Source organism: Schistocerca gregaria, chromosome 1, assembly GCF_023897955.1.
Source record: "Schistocerca gregaria isolate iqSchGreg1 chromosome 1, iqSchGreg1.2, whole genome shotgun sequence".
NCBI lineage: Eukaryota > Metazoa > Arthropoda > Insecta > Orthoptera > Acrididae > Schistocerca > Schistocerca gregaria.
In genome coordinates this window covers 760,267,888-760,287,298 of record NC_064920.1, presented here as the reverse complement: position 1 = coordinate 760,287,298, position 19,411 = coordinate 760,267,888, and the positions used below count along the sequence as shown (strand labels likewise).

Sequence of the window (19,411 nt, the reverse complement as noted above, 5' to 3'; positions counted from 1 at the left end):
GCCACTTTCGTCATGCTTGGCCTCCCAGGTCCCCAGACCTCAGTCCGTGCGATTATTGGCTTTGGGGTTACCTGAAGTCGCAAGTGTATCGTGATCGACCGACATTTCTAGGGATGCTGAAAGACAACATCCGACGCCAATGCCTCACCATAGCTCCGGACATGTTTTACAGTACTGTTCACAACATTATTCCTCGACTACAGCTATTGTTGAGGAATGATGGTAGACATACTGAGAATTTCCTGTAAAGAACATCATCTTTGCTTTGTCTTACTTTGTTATGCTAACTATTGCTATTCTGATCAGATGAAGCGCCATCTGTCGGAAAGATTTTGAACTTTTTTTTTTTTGTTCTAATATAACCACAGGTCATCCCAAGCATGTGTGTCAATTTGTGCCTCTCTATCTACATTATTCCGTGATTTATTCAGTTTTCGAATTTATACTGACTTTTTGATCACCCGGTTAACACCCTCTAGTAAGGGAGCTGTAACTGGATAATGCATGAAGTGCCCCTGTCAATGAGACCTCTGGTATCGTAAATTTCATTTGACGACACTATTCCGAACTTCTGTTGAGCAGTGTAGTAAAATTATTTCTAGAGCTAGTCTATCGTTAATACTCATTACAAGATGCCCGCTCACTAATAATTAGTCCCCGAGCACTGGAAAAGTCACAACAATACTTCACACTATCGTAAAATCAACACGAGATTGCACAATTATGTTTAAAGGGAACTTAAACAATTTATTCTGTATTATGTGCCAATGGGAGATAATTTGTACAAATTAAAAAAATGCGGACAGCACACTAAAGACTCACAGAGGAAATCCATCACACGGATAAATGGTGACCAATAAAGTCAACTGTCGCTTAGTACCGGCACTCTGTAGGATTTTGTTTGAATCGAAACTAACTTATTCATTCAATTTACATTTAGCTAATTATTGGAGGCCATTCTGAAATGTTTCATCTACTGAATTAGGTGACTTGGTTTCGTGAGTGACGGTAGTACTGTGTGGGGGATATAAAACTATGCCTCTGATTTAGCGACTTTTCAGGTTTTTACTACTTACAGCTGTCAGCCTAACAGGCTTTTTAGCACCTACTTCGATCATCAGAACCGACTTTCAAAAGCGAGAAAGTAAACGGGGGTAGTTCCTATCAGAACAGTTGTGGTATGCAACAGTTTTTTTCACTACCGCAATTTACTAATAAACAAGTTTCTCTAACTTCGAATGGTACACTATATGCAAACTAGATGCCGGCTACAAGCTATAGTTGTTTTAATTACTCTCTGAATATGTCGACAGAGTTTTTCACCAAAATTCTATGCTTGAAAACAAATAAGAATATCAAAACATCCTTCATAAACAACTGCGATAATCTTTTAGTAGACAATGAAACAACATATTCATGTTCTGTGAATATAATTTACACAGTTTAAAAGTAAACTGCTTTTTATTTCAGCGCTTTTGGTGTTCTACGTTCCTTCGGAATCCGGAGAGAAAGTTACACTGGGAATTAGCGCTCTGCTATCGATGACGGTGTTTCTCATGACTATAAGGGAAAGCCTGCCTCCAACAGAAAAGACGCCACTCATAAGTAAGTACTTTGTAGGAAATCCCTTCTTATAGGTCTGCTCCAAACTTACTACCATTCAAAAACAAAATTACTAGCTTCCCCGCTACAATTTCTTGTAGAATCCAACGTCAAAAGTTTCATTAAATTAATAAATGACTTTCTACTATGACATTACTGCGCAACTAAGTAGTTACGTCAATTTTAACCAGTAAGTCTAGGAATAACACTGTTTCATCATTAGGCTCCCTATTTCAACTAAGCCAATGGTGTATGTAACCCTTATCATATTGAAGACTTTACATACCAATTAACAGGCATATTTCTGTTTATTAGCACTGTCAAAGCTCCTTGCAAACCAGTTGTATTTAAGTCTTTAACAGTGAATTAAGCAACATATTAATGTGAGATGACACTTCCTTTCGCACTATGGAAGAAACTTCAAACAGTAACAGAGAAGAAGAATGAGTAAACTAGTCGAGGGATACGAATACGCAGGTTTGTACGGCTAATGACCTCATTGAAATCCTTCAAGGTAGTCTGCCGCGTAATGTGCTTATACTTGAATGTTAAAATACTAAATATACGATTATTCGGCCTGAGGACGGCCGTCTCAACATCACTGGACATTTAGTATATTATAAGATGATACGTCGCTATACCCAGAAGTTTAGTGATCTATGAATTGCAGCTAAAAGTATATTTTGCCTTCGATCACAAATGATATTCAAGATTGAATTTACAAATGATATTCAAGATTGAATTGACCTACTCCGCACCTTCATAACATCTAATACAAGAATATCACCGCTACCACAATGGGATAAGAACAGACATCCACCCTACTCTTCCTGCCCTAACATTCTACTCCATTGTCACCCTCTGCAGTTCCCATGTTCCCTCATTTAACCCAGTCACAAGATCCGTGCAATTGTGACATGCAGTTGATTTATAGCTTACACTGTAGATCAATAGTGCTTGAAAAAGAACCACCAGAGCCATGCAAACTACAGGAAACAAAAAAGTAAAATCGAAATTCTGTACTTAAAAGTAATATAAATATTAACATAATCTATATATGCTTCCAGGAAACACTATATATATCTCACAACAAAATATTATATATAAAAATTGAGTAGATCTATGTAACAGCAAAACTCTACTTACTGTTACATTTCATCATAAGCATAAAGACAATAATCAGAGTTAGTCCCACGTTGCATGCACTATAGACAATGCCACTTGGCTTGCTTAGAGACCTGATATTAATCTGAAGACATAACATCTATACTTTCACTGGTCCTGTTAGTTGTTTAGCGCTCCTGGAGCACTGGTAACGTACTACAGAGATCCATTGTATCGCTTCCTCTGCCTGCTCATAGCAGTTTCATTTTTTACGTGGAACAAGTCAAAATTAATATACATGCGAGGTATATCTTTAACAAGAATTTCCTCATAGTAAATCCACCCTTAAAGTAAGCGGTTTTTCTAGGTGTAAATGCTACATATGTAAAATCGTCATTTTGGGCACAATTTCCAAAAGCGGGAGTCTTATGTCACCTTTAAGTACACTCCTGGAAATGGAAAAAAGAACACATTGACACCGGTGTGTCAGACCCACCATACTTGCTCCGGACACTGCGAGAGGGCTGTACAAGCAATGATCACACGAACGGCACAGCGGACACACCAGGAACCGCGGTGTTGGCCGTCGAATGGCGCTAGCTGCGCAGCATTTGTGCACCGCCACCGTCAGTGTCGGCCAGTTTGCCGTGGCATACGGAGCTCCATCGCAGTCTTTAACACTGGTAGCATGCCGCGACAGCGTGGGCGTGAACCGTATGTGCAGTTGACGGACTTTGAGCAAGGGCGTATAGTGGGCATGCGGGAGGCCGGGTGGACGTACCGCCGAATTGCTCAACACGTGGGGCGTGAGGTCTCCACAGTACATCGATGTTGTCGCCAGTAGTCGGCGGAAGGTGCACGTGCCCGTCGACCTGGGACCGGACCGCAGCGACGCACGGATGCACGCCAAGACCGTAGGATCCTACGCAGTGCCGTAGGGGACCGCACCGCCACTTCCCAACAAATTAGGGACACTGTTGCTCCTGGGGTATCGGCGAGGACCATTCGCAACCGTCTCCATGAAGCTGGGCTACGGTCTCGCACACCGTTAGGCCGTCTTCCGCTCACGCCCCAACATCGTGCAGCCCGCCTCCAGTGGTGTCGCGACAGGCGTGAATGGAGGGACGAATGGAGACGTGTCGTCTTCAGCGATGAGAGTCGGTTCTGCCTTGGTGCCAATGATGGTCGTATGCGTGTTTGGCGCCGTGCAGGTGGGCGCCACAGTCAGGACTGCATACGACCGAGGCACACAGGGCCAACACCAGGCATCATGGTGTGGGGAGCGATCTCCTACACTGGCCGTACACCTCTGGTGATTGTCGAGGGGACACTGAATAGTGCACGGTACATCCAAACCGTCATCGAACCCATCGTTCTACCATTCCTAGACCGGCAAGGGAACTTGCTGTTCCAACAGGACAATGCACGTCCGCATGTATCCCGTGCCACCCAATGTGCTCTAGAAGGTGTAAGTCAACTACCCTTGCCAGCAAGATCTCCGGATCTGTCTCCCATTGAGCATGTTTGGGACTGGATGAAGCGTCGTCTCATGCGGTCTGCACGTCCAGCACGAACGCTGGTCCAACTGAGGCGCCAGGTGGAAATGGCATGGCAAGCCGTTCCACAGGACTACATCCAGCATCTCTACGATCGTCTCCATGGGAGAATAGCAGCCTGCATTGCTGCGAAAGGTGGATATACACTGTACTAGTGCCGACATTGTGCATGTTCTGTTGCCTGTGTCTATGTGCCTGTGGTTCTGTCAGTGTGATCATGTGATGTATCTGACCCCAGGAATGTGTCAATAAAGTTTCCTCTTCCTGGGACAATGAATTCACGATGTTCTTATTTCAATTTCCAGGAGTGTATAAACGGATTTATTTTGTTTAGGCGTTCGCTTACGTTTAAGTGATCTTCGATGAAGAAGTCCGTTAATATGATCTCCGGTAAGACCTGCGATTATTGTTGATGTTGATGGAGCTACACTTCAAGGACGATATTGGGAGAGCCTATCTCCTCCTTCCGCTGAAAAGTGGCCCATATTGTCCTTAGAGACCTGAAGATATCAGTCAAGCATGTGCATTTTTAGACACATTCAGTGAAATCGAGTATATCGATACATTTTTCAATTATTCAGGGTGTGCACACGTACTCAAACACACACACTGATGTACAGGCATAGTAACGATATTGCGTTCAGTCTGCTCTAAATGACAGTCTCTTGGCTGTATTTGCTGCCTGCCTGTCTCTGTCTCAGCAGTTACATTAGACAACACAGTCACACTTGATTTTTCAAAACGTGAAGACATTTTTGTCAATAGAGTTTCATCATTGTAATAATTTAAACTGCTTTCTGTACTACTTAGTGCACACATTATTTGCTGTTGTAAAGTAAATAAAAATTCTTCCTATATACCTGTATAAAGTAGACAAGTTCATTCCACGCTCCACGAGACGTATATATCGAGATACGTAATTATTACGGGATTCTTGAAGCACTTTTACAACACACGCTCTCGTTACTCATTCATAAAAATCTCTCTCTGTCAATAAGAAACTGAATTTAATTATGTTTTGATAGGGAAAAAATAAGAAATTAGTAACGGACCTAGATCCTCAGAAGTCATTATCAAATGTACAAAAAAATAAAAAATGTATTAATAATAAAATCACTTGCAAGTATCAGCGTCTATTTATCGCTAGCAAAATATGACGTGTTCTACAACACAAACGCTTTTTACGGAAAGAGGGCAAATACGTAGTTCTCAGAAACTTCAGACAACTTGTGTCGCTAAGAATTGAGGAACGATCACACATTCATAGATAGAAGACGGGAGGTTGACTTGGTATCAAAATTTCTTCAACTGTCGTCATGTATCAATTCGAACAGAGAGATGCGTAATTGTGTGAGAGCGACCAAGGTTTTGCTATGTGAAAGGCACCGATATATGCCCAGTAGTGTCTATTTCAACCTAAAAACCCGTTATATCTTTCCCGTTAAAAATCAAGTAAACGACATATTGGGAGGAAGTTGACAGTCAGGCGGCACCTGCAGTGCACGGTGCTCAGCGTTGCCAACGACAACGCCAGTGATGCCACTGTAGACCGTTTGCCAAGAGATTCAACTTCTGTTTGCTACCTAAAGATCATGATATCAGTTCCGAATAAGGTTTACTATTTCTATCCTATGTGAGACGGAGAAAGCCAAGTAACAACTTCTGTTAGGGCAGTGACACGCTTTAAATGCGAACATTATTAGGTTAGGCTTTACCGTGACTGTTACTGTCATTAAATGAAACGGCAAGTTTACTGTTACCAGTCACCGATTTATTTATTTCCAAGAAGCTTTAAACCTCCATCATCAGGTGGATTTACATTAGTTAGTATTACATTTGTGTGTGTGTGTGTGTTATGTTACGATTTTTGGAGTAACTTGTGGCACTGTCTCCAGTGGTCACAGGTTCCTTTTGCTGTCGTAGCACATCACATGTATACTGCCACATTTATAAACAAAAACACAATCTGCACAGTTCAGTTCAGAACAAAAGACGTGGAAAGTTGAGCAAGGGTTTCATTTTGCTGACTGCAAGACAATGCCCATTTGCATGTGGTGAGTCAGACCAAAGATCTCATCACATCTTTTCTATGGGGAACTCTAGATCATCCTCTGCACAGCCCCGATCTTGCGCCCAGTGACTACCATATGTTCCTGCACTTGAAGAAACACATGGGCAGTCTTACAGTAAGCTGCTGCACTGATAGTCTCATTATGAGGCTGAAGTGCACATGATTTTCTGGGCAGAAATTGTTTGCTTGAACTTCACTTTTCTGGGTGAATCTGAGTGCTGCCATTCCATGGACTGTTGCTTTGATTCTGGTGTGACGTAGGCCACCCATGTTTCATGGCCCATAACAATTTGGCTCAAGAAATCATCACCATCATTGTGGTACTGCTCAAGAAAAGTCAATGCACTGTCTAAACGTTTGGTTTTGTGCACATCAACCAGCATTTTCGGTACCCAATGTGCGCACAATTTTCAGTAATTCAAGTGCTCAGCCACAATGCCATACAAAACACTACGTGAAACATTATGAAAGTCATCCTGCAAGGAGGAAATCAGAAAGCATCTGTTTTCTCTCACCTTATTGCCCACTTCCTGCACCAAACTTTCATTAACAATCAGAGAACGCCCAATCTGTTGTTCATCATGCACATTTGTGTGGCCATCTTTAAATGCTCTAACCCACTTTCTTACCATTCCATCACTCAAAATGTTTTCTCTGTGAACAGCAAAGATCTCATGATTAATATTGGTCGCTTTTAGGCCTTTGGCACTAAGAAATCTTATAACAGCCCATACTTCACAGTCAGCAGGACTCACGATTAATGAAGGCATCTTAAACACTCAGTACACAACGTAAACAAGGAAGCATCAGACTGTAATGGCGTCAATGCATAGACAACAGATGTAAGAACCCAGTACGCATGCGCAGAATGCTGACCGCAGCACTGCAACTGTGGTGTGGCAAAACTGTACGTACTTAAGAAACACGCCTCATTCCTTAACCAATTTCCATAGATGATCAAGACAGTAGCATATGAATGACTGACCAGATTTACCATTGATGAAATACTCATTCTCAGATGCTCTAGCATAACACTCAGCCTTTTGTCAAAGTCACACACTTCACATCAGTGGATTTCCCCATCTGCATTCACTAGAATGATTCACCAGTCGTCTCTGCTCCATTTACTAACTTTCGTTGCTGCATCATGTGCTGGCAGAGTCACCAGACAGCATTCAATCTCACAGTGAGCAATGGTCATAATGCATTGCCAGTTCAGGCTTTTCAGCATTCCCCCTGATACTCTCCATGAGCCAAATAAATATGTGACCATTCATGTGGCATTTATTCAAATTTTTTGTACACAATTCCCTTTGTAGATTGACCACACTTTCCCAGCATCCTACTAATGAACCAAAGCCTGTCACCTTCTTTATCTATGATTGAGCCAATTGCAAGACAGATTAGATCATTCACACACATTCATTGTCTTTTTAATAGCAAAGCCACAATGTAACACTCCCCTCCAAGCACAGAGGTGTCATGGTACCCATCCCACCCTACCCAGCTTCATGCGTAGAACAGACTCTAACCTAATATACCATAACCTAGCATCCTTGAGCCTGCCAAAATCTAATGGGGATGGGGCACACTGTAACCAAGTTGTTGGCCAATGTTATCAGGTGACAGCATCCAGTTACCATTGTTGGTGCCACTGTGAATGCAGCCAAAGTTTCTAAAGCAGATGAATGTCAAAGATATTGGACCACAGCTCTGTGTATCAGTCATGATACCCTTCATCTGAATGGAAGTGACTTTTACTCTCGTCTAATCACTGGGCACAGTTCTTTCTCTTTCTATGGTATATTAGAGTTAAAAGAGAGCAACTTTATATGTAAATTCTGTATAGAATCTGATAGAAATTCCTATCGGCCCCTGGAGCTTTGTTCAGTTTTAGTGATTTCAACTGTTTTTCAATGCAAATCTCACTAGTATCTATACCGCTATTCTTTGAAGTGTGGAACTTTCATTTGTACAAAAATATGTGGAGTCCTGCCCCCAGAACAGGATCATGGTAACAGATAGTGTGACCCAATATGAGATAACATTCCCTTTATTACACGAATAATCACAATACAAGACCATGTCTGAACAAGAGACTGCCAGAGAACCAGTTACAGCATAGTCCAGTACCAAATATCACCTGCATGAGACCACAGTCTATAGTCAGCAAGGTTAACATGTGGTAGTCTGCCCACAGTCCCCGCCTTCTCTGGTAGTGCAGAACACTAGGCCAAGGTGAGTGTTACCATCTGACTATGCTGAAACTTGATACCCGTACAAAAGGAGAGAAAAAGTGAGGTCAAATTCAATGCGAATGTTGGTTGAAGTGGTATTTGTGGCATCTGGGATGTCTCTACGTGAGAACTGTTCCCTTGTTATCAAGCAGAGGTGATGTTCCAGAAGGTGTACTGGTGTTCACCAAGTCCAACCACAGCAGGACTTATCATACACATCAGCTGTCAGAGTGTAGCATACAACGTCAGCTTGTATGGTGGAAGCAAAAGACCAAATCAATATTGTCTTATGGAATAGTTTTCTGGGATAACTCACCACTTAGACATAAAGTATTGATTTCACAAAAGAGAGCAGTGAGAATAATTAGTGGTGTTCACCCAAGAACCTCATGTAGGCATCTATTCAAGGAGTTAGGTATTTTAACAGCACCATCAGAGTACATGTATTCGTTGATGAAATTCATTATAAATAATCCATCTCAATTCGCAAAGAACAGTGATGTTCATACATACAACACTAGAGGAAAAAATGACCTTTCTTTTCCATTGTTGAAGCTGTCATTTGCTCAAAAAATTCAGCAACAAAAATCTTTGACTATTTGCTCAACAACGTAAAGTGTCTGGCAGGTAGCAGATTAAGTTTTAAATCTGACTTAAAATCAATTCTTTTGGACAACTCCTTCTATTCCATGGAAGAGTGGATGAGTTTCTGTTTGAGAACTGGTAAACAAAAAAAATTGTACCTCTAAATGTAGTTACATGTGTAGAACTAAAAATTTCAGTGATATTAATATTAGCACTATTCATGTGTGTACATATGTCTTGTAATCTGAGTTTTTCCACATCGTATTGATAAAATAATCATGAAAATTATCTATGGAATATGACATAACTAAACTAAACTAAACCAAGATACAAGAAAGAAAATCATGCATGGAGATTTATATTCACTTTTCCCTTGTTCCCTGAATAAATGAATAGAGGAGGGAGACATTTATGGTGGTATGGGCTACACTCTGCCATTAACTGACCAGTGGCTTTTGAAGTAGATTTCAGAGGTTGCTAAGGGTGTTTTCTGAGTATTTTTCTACAAGGAATGCATGGTCTCTGATGGCTCATTGCAGAGTAATAACGTAATTATGATTTATTCAATTTGCTACCCCGGTTGCCTTTGTTGCTGTATAATATTTTTGTGACAGTAAAAAGCCTATAATAAACAACAATCAAACATACAACATAAAACAGCCAAAACATATAGGTGCATAGGCCTACACTGTGATGTGGTTGCCATCACTGTTGGACCATCTCAGTTTAACATTGTTATGTCGCTGTTCCATTTCATTCAGTCATCCCATACTGACATTCATATCAGCCAACTCTTCATCAGAAATCCTATCCATACTTCTTTGTAGTATCACTGTTAATGTGCATCTAACACTGCCAGAAAAATAAATTTGAGACAGAACTCCAGAAAGCAAGTTTGAGGGTGAGAGTAAAATACGAATTGCTGATGCCTACAGCAAGTATCATGAGTAGATGAAAAAGATTCATTTCTAAACAAGATATTCAATACAGACGTAACACAAAGATCACTGGTGTAACAAACTGAACACAATGCAAGGCTTGTGCGCCAGCCACTGTACCACCTCACTAGGTCGATTTATTCCATAAAAAGCTACCAGAAACCAGAGAGGCCTTGGATCAAAATACCCAGAAAATATCCCCAAACAGCCTCCAAAATCTTGTTGGTGGTGTTTAGGTCATCCTGTAGATTCCAAAAACCACATAAAAGATGGGCATCATATAGTTGCCACTGATTGTATATTATGGCAGCTTCCACTCAGTTATTGTTCAAATACATTCACATATTTATCAAGGTGTTGATTTATAAATTATAGATCACAGCAATCAGTCACCCCCTTTTTTTCAGGTTTCATTTGGAAAATCCAGATTTTGGCTAGTGCCCAGCCATTATCAATGCACCTTTTTCTAGTCTCAATGCATGTCAGTTCCCTGTTGTTTGGGCGTCAGGCACAGTTCTTTGAATACAGATAGTAGTATTCAAAGAACTGTGACTGATACCTGAACAACAGGGAACAGACATACATTGAGACTAAAAAATAATGCATTGATAATGGCTAGGCACTAGCTAAAATTTGCCAGATAAAATTTGCAAAGAAAAAGACGACTGATTGCTGCACTCTATAATTTATAAGTCAGATCACAGTCGCTGAGTGCACGTAAGTTCCTAATGGAAGGTAACCTGATGAAGGTGTTAATTTCTACTGTTTGACAATGATGCTTTTGCCACATCTTGCATTATACGACATGACAGTTTGCAGAACTTTGAAATTCATGTTATTGTGTTAAGTACGTTTGTGGTCACTCTCATTATAAAACATAAACTGAAAGTTAATTAAATTAAATTTGAATGCTGATTCTGAAATATTAAAGAATTTCATTTTTCTGTGAAGGTGAGAATGGCAATGATTATTACAGTCAATATGCATTGTTTACTCTGTTTGTATTGTAGATATGTAGAGTTGCATATTAGTTACAAACAAATAAAAATATTGTTTCAGGCATGTACTATGGAGTCAGCATTTGCCTTGTTTCCTTTGCATCTGGTTTGTCAGTTGTGACTCTGAATGTGTATCACCGTGGAGTCAGAGGGACAGGTGTTCCTCAGATAATTAAAAACCTCATCTTGGGAAAACTTGCAAGAGTTGTTTTCCTGCAGTTTGAACCAAGGGACAAACCAACGTCTGCAGCATTCAATGTAAGTAAATTAATCCTCAGAAGTGTACCTTTGTCATATTTAAGAGTGTAAATTATTCTGAGATAGTAACAAATGTTTTCTTATGTCACTAAACCACTACATGATACTCCTGGTATTGTAAATCTCAGGGAGAGTGATTAAATAAATAAGATAGTAACATCTGCTCCCAGTGTATAACATTTAACTTAAAAACATCAACACGCCACAAATTGGCCTCATATATTTATTTCAAGACACACCACTGGTTAAAGACTTAGAAAACTTTAGCATGATATCACGTTTAGGGTTTCTTCCCAAATCGATCATGTATGGAGCACCTGGAAGAATGACTGCTTAAATGTCCCTGTGCTTGCTGTCATTGGTTTAATTTTGTCTTCACACTGTCAGTGGGAGTGATGCAATGGTGGGTTGGGTTGTTTTGGGGGAAGAAACCAAACAACGAGGTCATCAGTCTCATCGGGTTGGGGAAGGAAGTTGGTCGTGCCCTTTCAAAGGAACCATCCCGGCATTTGCCTGGAGCCATCCCGGCATTTGCCTGGAGCGATTTAGAGAAATCACGGAAAACCTAAATCAGGATGGCTGGACACGGGATTGAATCGTCGTCCTCCCGAATGCGAGTCCAGTGTGCTAACCACTGCGCCACCTCGCTCGGTGATACAATGGTGCCTGAACAAGTTAGATTCTACTGGTTCTGTAAATTTTGTAAGTAGACTGTTGCGGGATAATTTGCATTTATCTTCAAAAGTCTGCCAATTTAGTTTTTAAATATTCCCATGTCATTCTCCATAACTGAAACAAAACTGTGAAAATTCATGCCACCCTTCTTTTTATACATTCAATATACCATGTTAGTATTATTTGGTACAGGTCCCACACATGTAAGTAGTATTCTAAGATGGGCCATAGAAGTGCTTTGTAATCATTCTCTTTTGTAGACTATCAGCATTTTCCCAGTATCCCGTCAATGAACTGAAGTCTTCCATCTGCCTTACATATGACTGAGTCTGTGTAGTCATTCCATTTTGTACCCCTGTAAATTATTACATTCAGTTACTTGTATGAGTTGACTGTTTCTAATTAGATATCACTTATGTTGGAATCATATATTATTAAATTTTTGCACTTGATGAAGTCCATAATTTTACATTTCTGAAAACTCAAAACAAGTTGCTAATCTTTGCACCACTTTAAAATCTTATAACGATCTGACTGAATATTTCTGAAACTTTCTCTGTCCCTGCTTCATTAAAGAAATCTGCATCATCTCCAAACAGTCTGGATTTGCTGTTGATCTTGTTTGCCAGGTCACTAACATACAACATGGACAACAAGGATCTCAGCACACTTGCTTTGACCACAGCTGAAGCTACTATGAGGGTTGATCAAAAAGTTTCTGTTAAAATACCGTACAGACCGGAATCAAAAGCTAATCACACAAAATCACTGTGAGCATTGAGGCAATCATCCCACCAACACACCAAGTTGAAGATACCTGTTTGGTGAAATACTGTGTCCTGCTGCATGGAGATGGCTATAGGTGCCTGCTCCTCATCCTCGTCTGTCAGGAATCATAGATGTTTCAAGGCCTTTCTTAAAGGGTCAAAGACATGATAAGCGCATGGTGTGAGATCAGGACTATAGGGCAGATGCTAGAGTATCATCCACTTGTCCATAATGGATAAGGCTCACCTCCCAGACTGACTGGCATCATGTGCCGAATCGTGACCAGCATACAACTTAGTGCACCATTTCAGAGTGGGTGTTTTTGACAGACGTTATGCCCCATATGTATTCTTCATTCTTTGATGGATGTTTAACAGCATTTGTCCTTCACCAGCCAAGAAAAGGATAATGGCACATTGGTCCTGTTTGGACACATTTGGTAATAATGTCGTTGCTGTAGTTCAAGTTTCTACATTTACTGCACACACATCATAAAGACACAAATGCCCCACTAATCCCTTGCATACATGTTGGTGGTTTAAACACCCACATCAGAGTTGCTCTATGTTGTGTATACACTACAGCAAAGATTACTTCTTACACTTATGTTGCTGAGTCTCCATCCGATATAACACGCAGCAACCTTCCTACCAAAAAATCCACAATCCTTGCTCGTCAGAAGTCTACAAAAATGCATTTCTTGATTTTCTTGAAGCATGGCTTTCAGAATATCATGTGAGAAAAGTATATGTTGATGTTCACATGATCAGTGTTTTCAGCATCCATGCTGGTTGACATGGAATACCTTATTACATTTGGACTCAAATTCTGGGATTCTATAACAGATGGACATCAATGGCACTGGACAGTAGTTTTGTAGATCACATTTATTATCTTTCTTGTAAACAAGTGTCACTTATGCTTTTTTTCCAGTCATGGGCACTGGTTTTTGTTAAAGAAACCTGCAGTATATTATGATTAAACAGCAAATTCTATATAGAATCTAACACATCCAATAGGCTCCTGAAGTTTTGTTTAATTTAACAATTTTACCTCTCCTTCCACACCAAAGGCACTAATATTTGTACCACTCAACTTTGCAGTGATGCAAAAAGTAAACCAGGACTGTATGGTTGTACGTTGCTTATTAAAGAAGCAGCTGAAAACAAATTTTATCAACAATTATCATTTCAAGAAAAAAATAAACTGGAAATGTTTATGCTGTTACCACGCCCAAAAGGTCAGAATCACAAGTTGGCACACAGTTTTAATTTCATTGGTAGTATCACAAGGGCACACACTGCTCCAGAGCGAGAGTGAAATGTTTATTCCATAAACATAAAATGATTCTCCCAGCCAAACAATATAAAAGCTGTTTTATGGGGGGGGGGGGGGGGGGCTACAAGAAAAAAGAAACATAAATTTTATTTTTTGTATGATGGCTAAAAACATTCTTCGAAGTAGGATGACAAATTAAACCTTTCAGCCATCTAGTTTCCAAACTTATTTCATTTGGCTACCACTTTCAGCATTTTACTACACCATCTTCAGACCCCTGACCAACATGTAGGAAGATTCTACCTTAGTTCTGATCAAAACCAGAGACAGCAATACTGGTATTACTAGATTTTTGCTGTAGTGGCAGATGATGGTTGAAGTGATCACTTTAGCAAAAATCTACTAATACCAGTATTGCTGGCCCCTGTTTTGATCAGGACCAAAGTACAATATCCTACACATTGGTGAGGGGCCTGAATATGCTGAAACTGGTAGACAAATAAAATAAGTTTAGAAACTAGATGGCTGAAAGGTGTTTAATTTGACATCCTGTATCGAACAGCCGAGTCCTGCAACCATCTCTAAAAAGATGGACATACACATTCTTTAAAATCATCTGCAGGCAAGCTCCTCTGCTGAGGTTGCAGTGGCTACATAGGCTATTACAGGAGAAGGGCAGTGTGTTCATTATGAGTAATATGCAATTTTGGTTTACAGTGTTTTGACAAAATCCTTATTGAAATTTATAAAATGAAAATTTTAGATTGTCAACTTTATCTCATAAATCAGAAAGTAAGCAACTTTGCAAATGCCAAAAGACACTCTAAATATTATAAATCATCACTGTTACATGTCTTCTTCATGCATTGCAGATATTGGTGCCTCTATTGGTTAGTTAAAGAACTTGTCCAAGTCAAATGCAATCATTTTCAATAACCAACAAAATGAGCCTACATGATATTCATAATATTAGTACTCATCACAGAAATACCATAAAAATGTTGTACAACAATCTCCAGAAATTTAAACAGGTAGAAACATTTACCTGAAAATGAAATTTTCACATTTGAAACCCACCATATGATATTCAAGTGTGGTAGTTCCAATGTGTCAAGTGTTTGATGTGGCTTTCAGTATGCCACTTTCAGTTCATATAAAGGAACTCTGCATTAGTATTCATCAAAAGATAGTTGTGTTTAAAAAGAGCATATTACAGCCTCTCGTGTCATATCACCACTTCGTTTCCTATGAGTAAAATGTATTTAATTACTGATTTATATTACTCTCAATGGAGGCTTTAATGAACATAACATGCTCTCAAGGGAACATTGTCCATTTAACTGCACCTGACAGATCAAGTAGAGCTCCAAAGAAAGCCACATACATGGATACTCAGCAATACAAAACGGATGTTGTTCAGTCAACTGGCCACTTCAAGCACCAAGACTATTTATAAGAATGGCTTCAGATCACCTATGGAGACTACCTATCCCTAAGTGGAGCCTCTGGTACTGCATGCCGTGGAATTTGAATCTGCACCAGACTTCATGGAGGTGGAAGACCCCTAGAGGTCTCTGCATTGCTGTGGCGGCGTGCGCCTCCTGGCCTGCTTTTAGTGTGAGGGCGCCACAGTGGAACACATGGTTCCAGTGCCCAATAGTGGCGCTGCCTCTCGCTCAGCCAGCCAGTCTAACAATGCCTACTTCTCTTAACACATCGCCTCACCTTAGACACCGTATTTACTTTTGTGTTTTGTTTAAAAGTGGACGTGGTTGTTTAGTTCGGTTTAGTGACTCTGTTGTCTCGTTCTTGTTGTTGTCCTAATGTCCTTCATTGATCGTGTCCGTCCTCTCCATTGAGTTGTTGTTCGCGGGCCGCTCCGCAGGTCCCGCCACGTTTTCCGTTGATTCAACCCCGCAACTGTTCCAGTCGCCATTACAACATTTTCGTGACAATGTAAATGGTGGTCATTGTTGGTATGGAGGTGAAGCTGGTCTGTCTGCTGGAGCATCAGCAGCAGCTCATACAGCAGCAGCAACTCCAGTTAAGACATCTTACAAAAGTCGCTGCAGTTGCTAATCAACAAAGTCTATGCTCGGGACGCATTTACCCCAACAGCTTCAGAGTCCTCGGGTGTCCGATGCTCTCCCATGTCCACCGTCATTTCCACCCTTTAATGACACTAATGAGTACTGGGAAACATACTTACATCAGCTGAAACAACATTTCACAGCTTTTCAAGTCACGTTCGACTCCTTGTAACGGTTGTTGTTTTTGCCTTGGGCCTCCCCAGACACGTTCTTTCTTCTCTGCAAGTTGGCACCATTGTCCGATCCTGTGGCTCTCTCTTTCCAGGAGATCTGCCTTTTGCTGACAAACTATTATTCCCAACGCTACCATGTGGTCGCCTCTTGGCTGGAGTTTCACCAGTACCATAAACAGCCTGGTCAATCGTGTCGTTATTGGGTCACGGACTTCCAGGATCTAAGCAGTTGATGCAATGTTATGTGCACCAATCAGCAGTGTAAGGCTTTGTATGTGGACTCCCTGATCTGGGATGTGGTGGTTCAGCTGTCTCCCAATCCTGAGGTCCGTACTGTGGCGTTGCACCTCGACAACCCCTCCTTGGAAGAGATTCTCCGCATTGCCCACTCCTTTGAAATTGTTCAAGCGACTAACAAGCGTCTTATGGCGCGACCGCAGGTGGCGGCGATTGTGGCCTCACGGCGGGTTCCACCAACACGACATCGACGTGGCCCAGCTGACAGAGGTTCAGCGACTTCGGGACTCCTCGTTGTCCGGTCATGCGGCCCACTTCCATGTTGCCCACAGTGTTTTACTGCACATTTGTGGGCAGATTGTCCCCACTGCTGGAAAACGTGCATGCTGTGTGACAAGGAGGGCCACATCCGATCGGTTTTTCATAGTCGCTCGACTCACTCGAGTCCTGCCCCTCCTGGGTCTCAAGATAGAGTCCATGCTCTGCAATCGGTCGTCCCACAGGATGGCCTGTCGGCGCAGAAGCTTTTCCTCATACTCTGCATTTTCTCGGAGGATGTCAGTTTTCAGGTCGACACTGGGGCCATTGTCTCAATGGTTGATATGGCGACAAATACCCAGCTGGGTTCTCCTGTGTTGTTGCCTCCCTCTCGCCATTTGGTCGCCTACGGAGGCAGTTCCATCCCCCTTCTTGGGCAGTTCATCATCCAGGCAACGTACAAGCGTGTTCCCCTACTCCTTACCCTCTTTGTCGTCAACCATCTGTCGGCTTCGAATATTTTTGGCCTGGATGTGTTTCAACTATTTGCCTTTTCAATTTCCAACGAAGTAGAGGTCGTTTCCAAGGCTGTTTTCTTTCAGGACTTGGACGATCAGTGCTCCACTTTTGCGTCGTTGTTTGGATCGGATCTCAGATGTGCTTCCGGCTTTCAGACACACATCACCCTACAACCAGATGCACAGCCTCGCTTTTTCCGGGCCCAGCCACTTCCGGTGGCCTTATGGCAAGCAGTCAAGCAGGAACTTGATTGGCTCCAGGCCACTGGTGTGCTAGAGCCTGTAACTTACAGGGCATGGTTGACACCACTGGTTCTCATACGGAAACCCTATGGGTCTCTTCGGCTGTGTGGGGACTTTGGCGCTACAGTCAATGCTCAGTCCCTTGTTGACACTTACCCCATTCCCCGACAGGAAGACCTTCTTGCCAAGCTTACTGGGGGAGAATAATTTTTCATGATCGACCTGGCTGAGGCATACCACCAGTTGCCTTTGGATGCTGAATCTAAGAACATCATGGTTATCAACACGCCTTTCAGATTGTTTAAGTACAAGCGCCCCCCCTTTGGTGTCTCTTTGGCACCAGCCATTTTCCAGCGACTCCTGGAGCAGCTTACGCAGCCTATCCCTGCCTGCGTGATTTATCTGGATGACAACTTGGTCACAGGGCGTTCCCGCCAGGAACGTTTGCAAAACCTTAGCACCTTATTTCACACTCTGCAGTCTGCTGGTTTACGCTGTCGGCTGGACAAGTGTTGTTTTTTTTCAACCGGAGGTGGAATACTTAGGCCACTGGCTTAGCAAAGATGGCATTCGCCCTTCAGGTCGTAATGTTGTGGCCATTGAGGCCCTTCCTAGTCCCAAAGACTTATTTGAACTTTAGGTGTTTTTGGGCAAGGTTACTTATTACTTAAAGTTCTTGCCCCATTCTGCTTCCATTGCTCAACCCCTCAATCACTTGCATCGCAAAGGGGTACCTTTTGATTGAACTCCTGCCTGTGAACAGGTTTTTCTCTGTTTAAAGGTGCTGCTGAAGTCCGCCCCTTGCCTTACTCCCTTTTCTCCGGGTCGCCCCTTTGTTGTGGCGGCTCATGCATCGGATTATGGCATTGGGGCCGACCTTGCACACCAGGATGCCAACGGATCCAAATAGCCCACACTTATGCCTCTAAGACGTTGACCCCAGCACAACGGAACTACTCCCAGATTGAAAAGGAGGCTCTGGTGATCATGTTCACTGTGCAAAAATTTCACACCTATCTTTTTGGGGCAAAGTTCACCCTCCTTACGGACCATAAACCCTTGGTTACAGTTTTCAGACCCTACTCTCACCTTCCAGGGCGGGCAGCTCAACGTCTCCAGCACTGGGAACTGTTTTTACGTAATTACGCTTACACCACCCGGTATAAGCTCACCGCCCACCATGCTAATGCAGAAGCTTTGTCATGTCTCCCACCAGGCCCCAATCCTGCCTTTGACCAACAGGAGGTCCTCTGCTTTCACACTGATTCTGCCTGCCGGATTGTGCTGGACAGTCTGCCTCTTATAGCACCTCACATTGTTGCGGCTTCCTGCCGTGGCCCTGTCTTGCGGCAGGTTCTCACATACGTGGTCCACGGGTGGCCGTCCTATGTTACTTGTCAGATGCAGTCCGATTTCAGTCCCTGGCACCACCTGTCCCACAGGCTCTCCATGGTTGATGATGTCCTTCTGTTGGCCATGGAGTCGGATGCCCACCGGGTGGTCATCCCTCCAGAATTGCGGCTTCAGGTGCTCAGTTTGGTACACTGTGGGCACTGGGGTATGTCCTGTATGAAAGTTTTGGCTCGCAGGCATGTGTATTGGCCCGGCATTGATGGCGATATTGAGCACCTGGTCCGTGGGTGCACTGTCTGGGCTCATCACCAGGCAAGCCCCCCTCAGTCATTTGCACCCTGGCCTGTGCCTCGCTGGCCATGGGATTGCATCCATATCGATTTTGCAGGCCCGTTTTAGGGGTCCATGTGGTTACTCCAAATACCCATATGTTGTCCGCATGTCATCCACCACCACAGAGGCTACACTC

At 42.3% G+C, this 19,411-nt stretch overlaps 1 protein-coding gene across 1 annotated transcript in view; it reads left to right on the top strand.

The window, feature by feature from the left end:
• The window catches only part of LOC126268008 (neuronal acetylcholine receptor subunit alpha-7-like), a 587,517-nt gene that overhangs the window by 546,876 nt on the left and 21,230 nt on the right, over positions 1 to 19,411 (top strand). Inside the window, exons 5-6 of the mRNA XM_049973406.1 lie at positions 1,471 to 1,605; positions 11,153 to 11,349. Of these exons, the coding sequence (XP_049829363.1) occupies positions 1,471 to 1,605; positions 11,153 to 11,349 (332 nt within the window). The remainder of the gene's footprint in view (positions 1 to 1,470; positions 1,606 to 11,152; positions 11,350 to 19,411) is intronic.